The 9981-nt window shown below is 38.4% G+C and overlaps 2 protein-coding genes across 5 annotated transcripts; both read right to left on the bottom strand.

Moving 5' to 3' along the window:
• Positions 1–280: 280 nt before the first annotated feature.
• Positions 281–7560, bottom strand: wdr82 (WD repeat domain 82). Of its 2 annotated transcripts, XM_081717281.1 has the most exons (10): positions 7421–7560; positions 6772–6879; positions 4490–4587; positions 3775–3841; positions 3428–3527; positions 3210–3326; positions 2618–2773; positions 1186–1255; positions 890–1032; positions 281–511 (listed from the first exon to the last, which is right to left on the bottom strand). In XM_081717281.1, exons 2-10 carry the CDS (start codon positions 6813–6815, stop codon positions 482–484), a joined length of 825 nt encoding a protein of 274 aa, XP_081573407.1. In that variant the 5' UTR covers positions 6816–6879; positions 7421–7560; the 3' UTR covers positions 281–481. The 2 variants fall into 2 exon arrangements, with proteins under 2 accessions (XP_081573407.1, XP_026863720.1); XM_027007919.3 differs by lacking the exons at positions 6772–6879; positions 7421–7560 and adding an exon at positions 5191–5572.
• On the bottom strand, positions 7520–9722 carry cplane2 (ciliogenesis and planar polarity effector 2). Of its 3 annotated transcripts, none has more exons than XM_027007877.3 (5): positions 9532–9722; positions 8824–8976; positions 8468–8592; positions 8248–8384; positions 7520–7612 (listed from the first exon to the last, which is right to left on the bottom strand). In XM_027007877.3, exons 1-5 carry the CDS (start codon positions 9638–9640, stop codon positions 7525–7527), a joined length of 612 nt encoding a protein of 203 aa, XP_026863678.2. In that variant the 5' UTR covers positions 9641–9722; the 3' UTR covers positions 7520–7524. The 3 variants fall into 3 exon arrangements, with proteins under 3 accessions (XP_026863678.2, XP_026863677.1, XP_081573408.1); XM_027007876.3 differs by having other exon boundaries at positions 7545–7982; XM_081717282.1 differs by lacking the exon at positions 7520–7612 and adding an exon at positions 7800–7959.
• Positions 9723–9981: the final 259 nt, after the last annotated feature.

Raw genomic sequence — 9981 nt, 5'->3', positions numbered from 1 at the left:
CAGAAGTTGCAGATTCAGGCTGTGGAAATTAAGGAATGAAGCATGTTTTCCAAAAGCCAGATTTTTTTTAACCATTTAAAGAGGAAGAGCTGTAGCCTATACATATTTATTTAAGCATGTTAGAGCAGACTGCCTTACGTTCTTATCCACTGAATTATGCAATAGCTAAAAAAAAAACATATCAAAAATCAAAAGACTTTTGTACACTCCTGTATTTAGAAAACTATTTTGCATTTAGAGCAAACATTGTCCTCATGAATAAATGCACATCACAAACAGATTAAACTGTTTTACAAAAGAACATTGTTTAATGATAATTATAAAATTAACAAAAAGAAATACAACTTTTCCCTCATGGCCAACTTATTTACAGTCCAGCAAGCAGTCCCAGCGAGCCATTGGCAGTGTACATGCTGCCATCTGTTGGATTGGAGCAACTTGGAGCAACCAAATTTAAAGTAATGTTAAGAGCACAGCTCCATCAGTCATCAATTGTGGGTAACCAAAATGCCTGTGGAAAAGAGAAGTGAGGTTAGAATGGGTTTTTTTTTAAGCAAACACAAATACTGTTGCATTTAGTAGTTAGTTGCCTAGTATGAACTTGTTTTGTACTGCATATATGTATTTCAGGGAATGACCTGTGCTGAAAACACACACACCATTACATTTGAATTTAGCCTGCCTTACATAACAAGAAGAGCTACCTACAAGATAAAAAAACAAACAAACAAAACTTAACAGTAATAATAAACAATCCATTAGGCACAAATCTATCTACTCAAACTATGGTATTTGCATCAAAGCTAACTAAGTAGTCTTTGTAGGAAAGCCACTGAGTGTACACCAAAGACCATCATTCAAGCTATGTGTGATGTATCCGTGCAATCACCATGTTAGAACAGGCACTGGCAAAGGTCATGAACTTGGGGTTAAACTGTAGGCAGGTGACGGGCCCTGTATGCTTCCCATCCAGCACTGCTACCTTCATTCCACTCTCAGCATTCCACACGTGGATCTTCCCATCCTCTGAACCTAGAGAACCAAGCTGCACTCAGAGCTCTGCCGCAAGGCAATGGCCAACTAATGTTTTTCCAGACAGACCTGTTGCTTTCTCAAACTAGGTAACTGCTGAAGATATTCTCCAGGCTTTTATATATTACAGATGGTAAAAGGTTTTCATCTTACCAATCATGACAAACTGCGAGTCTGGGGTGAAGGAAGCTTCCAGAATCACACCTTTGCTGTTGTTGTAGCCCTGCAGAGCAGAATAACAAAAGAATGTGACTTCAAGACAATGACAAAAACCATTGCCTTACATAACACAGGCAAGACATTTCCTGCAGTCCTCACCACTTTGAGTTAGATAAAGCAGCTTTGCATGGAAAAAGAGCATGAAGTAAAATGAGGAATTAAGGAACACAAGGAATTAAGGTACAGCTGTCATCTAGGGCTACACGCACACATGAGTCCTTCAGGTTCTCTCCAACTGTACTACAACTGACTGAATCCTGCCTCTAGTGCATTGTTTTCTCGCAAAACTTTAGCTGTTATGAACACACTGCAGGCAAGGAGGTGATATGTTCTCTTTGTCCATCTTCGATCGATTGTTAAGTAGAGCTAAAAGGGTTGCAAGTCATTAAGTATTTCCAACAATAAGGTTTCCAATGCAGTTATTCACTTTCCATCTCCATGTCCTTTAGACATAAAAGGAATGTTACTTGTATTATTAAGACACCATGATCTGATCCCCAACTCTGTTGAAGATACTTTCAGAGGACCAGTCTGGTTCCTATTCCCCAGAAGAGAATAGCAACATGAAGCACTAGAGCCTTTAGGGATTTGATATTCATAAATTCTATGTATTGCTAATTAATGGAATATTGTTAATACGCATTTATTAACTTTGCAAATACTTAGATAATGTGCAATCTGGCATGATGTAACAGCAAGCAGAAAAAATTTAATTAAAAAAACAAACATATGCTCTACTCCAATGTGGGTAAATTTATATGGAGTCCTGGGGTAATTGCCTATTAGTGGTGGTGTTCTCCTTCAGAGAACATTTCAGCCCAAAAGACCTTGTGATTTTTTTTTTTTGTTATTGTTGTAACCCAGCACTCATCTGGAAATTTTAGTCCTGCCCAGATACATATGTCCATGAATTTCCATGTAGATGCTACCTGCCCCAGATAAATACTTTCCAAATTGGGAGGGGGGACATGGGTGTTATAGTAAGTAAACTAAATAAAAATAAAGAAAAAGCACTTACAAATTATGTTTATGTTTTCAAATCAGAGCTGTATCCTTGTTTCACCCCAAACAAAAATAAAGCATCTCTTTCTACTCCACTGCCTCTTCAACTGCTTGGATGTCACATTGACAACAAAGCGTAATCATATGAACATGTGTTGCAAAGATTGGAGCTTGTAGAAAATACGACCCATTAAAAACTTGCTGCACCTGTGGTAATTTTATTGCTGTCTAGATGCAAGATATTTATCACTGAAGAGATATGTAAAAAAAAATGTTTTATTACAGACCCCCCCCTGAAACTAATCCAAACCAAATATGGCTAGTCAGCTAAACAAATGACTTCAAGAATTAACCACACTCTCACCCCAAAGGAATGCAGCACAGCTCCTTTGAAAGCATCAAGCAGTCTGAGTGTTCCTCCATTGCTGGAGACCAGAATGAGTTTCCCATCATTGCTGAATTTGAGGCCAGTCCACTCACATGTGCGTTCATACTGCAATTTGAATGTAGCAAAGGGACCCTACAGAAGACAATGAAAGATTACTTTTCCATATGCATTAAACATGCCAATGATTATATATTGCAAACATTATGAACAGATATAGCTAACTGAACTGTACACCATTAGCAATCACAAGGACTGGCTGACCTTTGACAGAGTTTATATATTCCTCTTAATTTTCTTAATGCCCAATGAGGAATTTTTGAAAATCTGAATAGTGCTCCCCGTACAGATTAAAAAAAAAACAAAAAAACAAAACAATGACCCAAGGAAGGGATACACGTGGGCCTCCAAAATCAAGTTTGTAAAATTATGAAGCAATATTTAAAGCTTAATGTCTTAGCTTTATTATTTTTGCCGTTTGTAAATAAAAAACAAAAAAAACCAACAACATTCCCTCATCTAAATATGACGTCAAGGACTGATGTTCAGTTTAGTTGAATTTACCACTTACTTTGTCAAAAGAACGCAGGTCATAGAGTTTGACCATCTCAGAGTTGACTCCTGCAGCAAATATCAAGCCCTCAGGATCAAACGAGCATACTGGTTTTCCCTGCAGATGCATTAGGCCCTGTGACCACAAGAGGATTCTCATCAGGCTGATGGAAGAGCTGGAATCATAATATTGGACAACAACGACAGTGCATAAACTCAGAGCACAAGAGACATCACCTGGCAGTTGGGGGAGCGAAGGTCCCATAGCCGAATAGTTTTATCCAGGGAGCCAGAGATGAAGGTGTCGTCAACCGGCGACATGGAAAGTGCAACGACCCTGTGAAATTATAATTCAATATGGTCCATATGGTCAGAAATGACAAACACAAATGTCAACACAATCTCTGGGTTTCGAAAGTCCAAATGTAGCTAGTCCCCCCTCCCCCCAAACAAAATCACTGTAAATGTAGCAATCTGGTAACTCAAATTTATTTGCGTTATTGAGCACTGTTAACATTTCAAGCTTCCAACCTCTTAGCTCACAGATCACATTAGTTTAAAACCATATTTTTCAGATTCCTTACCTTTTATTGTGCCCCGGAAAGTAACGAATGTACTTATTGTCATGTAGAGACAGGTACCGTATAGTGTCTGCATTAATACATAAAGTGAGAAGACAATCCTGGATTATAAACCAATCCAGCAAAGCATTTCAAATACTTTTATATGGGAAATACTGTTTTTTTGTTTTGTTTTTTTAAAAAAAGGCTTCACAAAATTATTTGTGATTGCATTTTAAAGTCAGGTGATGGCAAGCTCTAATGGAGCCCAATAAAAACTACTTTTGAGCCAGCATCAAAGTTCCTGTTGGTGTGGATATCCAGGTAGAGCTTTAGATGAGTGAGCACCAGCCTGGGCAAGGCAGTAGTCTGTACAGTTAGCTCCTTGAAAGGGTAGAATCACAGACCCTCAAACTGTACAAACAACTACCTCAAGCCAGAGTGGGCACAGCCTGGTAGCCCTGAATAAGAATTGGGTAGAGTATTCAGAGAGGGTGATAAAACGCGTATTAGTACTACACATTGAATTTCCAGCCAAACATGACTGACAGATCTATAATTTATAACCATCAAACTGACACTATGAACAACGTTAAATAACATGGAAGGAATGCAGCTTACAAGCACAGCTCAATAACAAACAGGTGTCTCATTATGGGAGGCGCTATAACATGGCTACAGCATGCACGTCAAGATACAAACAGAACTAGACATGACTTGAGCTTTCAAAGAGACATACCATCAATCTTGTTGGAGCTGTAGACGACTGTATTGGCAGCATGCGTGTACCTGATGAGATCCACTCCATACTTTTTACTGTAGAGGGTCCGCTTGGGTCTGTGTTGCAAACAATTTAGTGGGACAAAAGAAACAGGACCATTGTAGTTATCTAGTAAAACAATAAAATTGAATGCAGGCTTTTCTTCAAGGTATCCAAAAACTTAAAAGGGTCTTTAAATTAACCGCGAAAACTGCAATAGATTTGCCCTTTAAATGTTTCTTTCCTAAGTGAATGACGCATAGAATTCCTAGAAATAACCAATACAGACAGGCGATATACGCCGTAATTATTAGCTAGTTGAGTAAGGGAGCATTTAGCTAGCGTTAGCAACATAAATAGCTAGGAGTTCCATTACGGACATTTCTAAACCGATGTCCACCGAAATGTTGACTTAGCTGTTAGCTACATATTTGGTAACTCCAGGGTTCGCATAACTCGATTAATTTACCCCGATATAGTAGGTTAGATAGCTAGATTTCGACTAGCTAGCTAGTTGAGGCCGAGGCTTTCGGGCCTCAATGCGTCGTGCTTAGCGAATACCACACAAGCAGCGGCAGTTCAGAGAGCAGAGAACGTCGCCCACCTCCCGTTACGCTATCGAGTATTCGCCGAGAAGCCCGACAGCTACTAACTAAAATATCGAAATACTGCTTACTCACTTTCCTTCCTGGCAGTCATACAAAACAATCGAGTCATCATCGCTGCTTGATATCACCGTCTCGCCGTTTGAACTGAAGTCAAAGCAATTTATTTTGTCCGAATTTTCTCGGAAAACCTTAGCAACCCTGAAACTCCGCAACACATTGTCCGTGAGCTTCATGGCGGTGGCCTTGCTTTGTGCCTGGCCAGGCGCAGGCTACTTTATCACCACAAAGTCAAATAGGCCGGAGTCGATTTAGGTGATGATATAGACTAGTTTTATGTACTTAAAAGCTTCGTAAATTAAAGTCTATTTAAATATTTAACTCATCTAAAGAAGAAAACTCGCCTGCACAATTTTTGCCAACGGAAGGTGCCGCCTCCCGGTGAAGTTAGAAATTCTGCCGAATGGCCGTTACGGGCACAACCTAGCTTCAAAATAAAAGGCCAAGCACAAGTCACATTAAAAATGCCCATAAGTTTAAAATAAGGGTATGACTCGTTTATCATTTTGTTTGGCACACAATACAATATTCCATTATGCTAATGAAGGAAACCCAGTAAGCTGCTTAGAATGGATATGATAATTAATGCTTGTGAGCCATAGGTTTAGAATGTTACATCAGTTTTCTAAATATTGCATAACTGCATTTGTCTGTATGCTTAATAACAATTTTCCACATCTGTATATTTGTAATGTGGAGTGAATTGGACCTCTTGTTTGCTGTCATGGCATCTCATGTTATTTTCCCATTTCTATTCATGCAAACACTAAGGTTTTCTGAACAGGGACGGACGCATAACGGATAACTATTATTAGGATTCAGTTCAAGTTCTCTCTTACATGATAAATTCTACGCCTAGACATCATATTAACATCACCATTATTAAACCACAACCAAAACTCAAATAACAAACTCCAAGACGCTCAGTGGAGGCAGTAGAACAGGAGAGTGGAGAAATAGGTGTAATGCTTCTAGAAGCTCAGCACAGTAAAGTATTATATTACTTAGACTAAATATAGCAGTATTTTGCAAAAAAAAAAAAAAGTTTTAGAAGAAAAACTAGCACTTGTTTACTGTGTACCAAAAACTTCATAATGTCAAGCTTAGATCCAAAGGTGAGTTCAGGAAATCTTTTCAAATCTAACTAAAATGCATGTATGTTGTAGATTATGTACTACTACATTAGAAGCAACTTACTTGCATGTCAGATGATTGTGATTTACAGATTTGTTAAGTTGCACCTCAATAGCAAAACTATGTTTTCTAAAGGGGAAAGTTTGCACTGTGGGAGAAATGTACATATTCACAGTGGATTTGAGTGCATTCTCACCAGAGCAAGTAATTGTAACCTCTTCAAATAACCTCATTCAAGTTTCTGCTGAGAAGGTAAGCAAAATAATGCTATTACATCTAGACAACCTAGGAAGCCAGTGAGGATGAAACCTTGATGTAGCTTTGTAGTGTATTTAAGAACATTTGGGGGACTGTGGGAAATAAACGCTCCAGTCATTCCAACAAAGAATGTTCTTTATATCTTTACACCCTCACATTTTCCAGATTCATGTTTGTTTTTTTTTCTGGAACAGTCAGTTTTACCTAATTGTTTCTGTTGACCAGCTTGCACCAGATGGCACAATCATGGATATATTTTCACACAAATGTCAGTTTCCAGCAGATGTGGACCCCATGTCAGTGACATCATCCCTGGGGAAAAGTGGTGCATTAACAGTTACTGCTTGCAAACACAAGGCATAGAATCAGGCAATGAATTGTTCCAGTACAGGACTGTACACTTACTGCAAAGGTCACTATAGCTTCCAGACAGATATGTTTTGTTTTGCTTCTTTTAAGTACAACTAATTGATTAGTGTCTCATTGTGACTGATGTATATTGCAGGATAAAACAGCATTTCTCAATCATTTTCTTAACAAAAATGTATTTAAAAAGTAATATGTAGATTGCCTAATGCACTACAATTAATTAAATAACAATTTGATTATTTTGTGGTGAAATAGCTGTTGTTTTGAATATGCAACCATGTTATTAAGTTTATTTTATACATATTTAGGAGGAATCAGTAAGCTTCTGAAACTAATGCTTACATTGTTGTTGCTGTTGAATTAAAATAAATAAATGATATTATATTTTCAATATATCTTTTAATAAGGAGAAATGGTTGAATGAGTTGAGGTAGCTTTATTGTTTAGAGTGCTTCGTCAGCTATTAAACTTATTTCCAACATACCTGATCTTGGTGCTTGGTTAAGATTAATCCTGGACCAATCCATTCAAGCTCATATTGAACAGAATCATTTTCATTAGATAATTACAATGCACAAAGTAATTTAGTCAAATGTTTACTCCATACATAGAAGAAGTGTAAAGTTTTAATTTAGAAAAGCACTTACAGCTGTTCAAGTAGTAAGTATGTACATAGCTATACATATAAGAGTCAAGGGCTTTAACAAGACCTTTGAGATTGTTATTTGAGTTGAGTTCACACCAAGTCTTTTGTGTCTCACACAAAGTAAAACAACATGACTAACTCTAAGCATGACTGACTAAGCTGAGGTCATACAATGACCTCTGGGCCTATATCTTGAGATTAAGAAGGTGGGGATAGGGAGTTAGAAGCATGTGCACAGTCCTGGTGCCATAGGTTTTCTGCCAAGGCATTTAATAAGGGTGCGATCTCACCCATCCCACTGCTCACATCACCTCCCACACGGAAGACGGGCACACCCCACACCTCCTGAAATGCTGTGATCTCACTCTCTGTCACATCTGTGTGCATAAACAAGTCAAATCTCTATGGTTAAGGTCTATGCTCTGAATTCAAAGCACATCTATCATGATCTATTATTGATTTTTGGAATAAAGATCACTGCTTCCAATGTCTTGGCACTCAGCTGAAATATCATTTAAATAACCTCTGCCCCAAATATCACATTCTACATGAGAATGAATTCCAACAATCTTATTTCAACACCACAATATTCTTAAAACCTGGACCACAAAAGTGGGTCAAACACAGATCATGTCAATTAAATTTCAGCTCTGACTAAAGGATACTTGGTGCCAACCACCAATCTGACAACTCTGTCTGAGGGGTCTGTGAGCCGAGGCATCTGATTTGAGATGTCCTCAAAAGAGCCGTGGTCAGTGAAGGAGAACAGAAGGAGAATGGCATCCGCCTGTTCCTCGCAGGACTGCAAAAAAATCAATGACAATTCAGGGTGAAAAAATAAAGGAGGTGCATTTGGGAAAGTATGTGGTAGAAAGATGCCGTTACCGGTAGCATGTGGTCAAATCTGCACATGACATTTTCTCCACAGTCCCAGAGCTGGAAATGGAAGAAGAGCACACGACCACTCTCCCTTAGCTTCACAGGCCAAAACACCACAGACGTCTCCATGCCTGTGGGGTTAGAGACCCTGTTTGTTTAGTCCCAATTTTTGTAGGTCTAAAATGAGAGCCATATGTTCTTTTCATAATTCCGAGTATCTAATAACTACTAAATAGTAGACACAATAATGTATACCGTAACAGTAGCCTAATTTTGCTTTCTGTGGATTAAGTTATTGTGCAGAAGCTCAATACCAGAATAACCTGTCCAGTATAACTGTATAAAATTCGAAGGGCATTTACCTGTTGTTTCATAGTGTACGTTTGGAATCTCAAGACCAGTCAGCCGAGCAGCAAGAGCAGTTTTCCCCACTCCACTTTTACCCGAGATGAAAACCTTGTACCGAACGGTGTCTGCTTTCAAATTAGGTGGCATCACTGGAGCTTCCAAGAGGCCTGATATGAAATATGCAAAGAAAATGTTTGACTAAAACAATAATAACAAACTGTCAACACTTACACTCACTAGCTACCACTAGGTGGGAATTTAGAGCCTATAGCCTGCATGCTACCTAGCTATGTTAGACATTGTTGAATTGATCAGTTTCTGATCATTAGTAGCCGGATATATATTTAAGTGACAGTCCACTTCAGCCCTGTCAAATGTGAAAACACCCATAACTAAGATGTGTCCCGTGGCAGCGGCACAAAACCCATTGCAACTGTTACTGGGGCTGTGAAAGGTCCACCACCCACACAATATATCAATATAGCTGCTTTGTAAAATGTAGGTGCTTCTAATAAATGGGTGGCGGCAAAGGTCTCTTCTTAATTCAAACTTCCCAGCGTGTTATGACACATGATCAATTTTGCCTTTCAATTACCACTCGAAAAATACAAGCAAACCAACTAGAATCTGATCTTATTAGTCTCCGGTCTACGTAACGCTTGATAAACCTAGGGGCCAGCAGAAGACTGCGGGGCTTGGTATCCATAGAGATGAAAACATACCAAATTTTCGACGTTTTTTCTTGTACAATATCTTGTTGAAATATTCTCTGCTTTCTGGACTGCGATGCCAGTCCGTTACAAATATAGATCCAGGAGGTACAGTTGGCATTTAATCTCTTTGCTAAATTAACTGGTAGAACAAACTAAGATACCAATTTAGCCGGAACGCCTCATGACGCTATTTCACAGTAGTGAAGCGAGCCGCCGTGCACACTTTTCCAAATATCAAAATAAAAGCGCAACCTACTCAGTGGCATACAAAAGTAACAAGAATATTGCAGAATTATGAATATTAGCTATGACATGTTCGTTAAAGTCCTTCTATTCTTTTTAATGAAAATATTAAAAAGAAATGAAATGAAAATATTACAGGTAATAACATGTAACAGTACATTCAGTTACTTAGATACCTATCAGGAATCTGTTAAGGGTACAAGACATATTAATCAC

The sequence above is a fragment of the Electrophorus electricus genome, chromosome 7 (assembly GCF_041902795.1).
Source record: "Electrophorus electricus isolate QZ-2024a chromosome 7, ASM4190279v1, whole genome shotgun sequence".
NCBI classification, from domain to species: Eukaryota; Metazoa; Chordata; class Actinopteri; order Gymnotiformes; family Gymnotidae; genus Electrophorus; species Electrophorus electricus.
The sequence above is the reverse complement of the archived record's forward strand: the minus strand, read 5'-3'. Positions and strand labels throughout refer to the sequence as shown.

Excerpts from the sequence above, each read along its gene's own strand:
- wdr82 (XM_027007919.3), bottom strand. The coding sequence starts at position 5,351 with ATGAAGCTCACGGACAATGTGTTGCGGAGTTTCAGGGTTGCTAAGGTT. Across the intron at positions 4,588-5,190 it reads TATGACTGCCAGGAAGGAAA|ACCCAAGCGGACCCTCTACA; the intron begins GTGAGTAAGCAG and ends TTTGCAACACAG. Across the intron at positions 1,033-1,185 it reads CTCGCAGTTTGTCATGATTG|GTTCAGAGGATGGGAAGATC; the intron begins GTAAGATGAAAA and ends TTGGTTCTCTAG.
- cplane2 (XM_027007876.3), bottom strand. The coding sequence starts at position 9,640 with ATGCCAACTGTACCTCCTGGATCTATATTTGTAACGGACTGGCATCGC. Across the intron at positions 8,593-8,823 it reads CGTACACTATGAAACAACAG|GCATGGAGACGTCTGTGGTG; the intron begins GTAAATGCCCTT and ends CTAACCCCACAG. Across the intron at positions 7,983-8,247 it reads AGATTGGTGGTTGGCACCAA|ATTTGACTTGTTTATGCACA; the intron begins GTATCCTTTAGT and ends TTAACCATAGAG.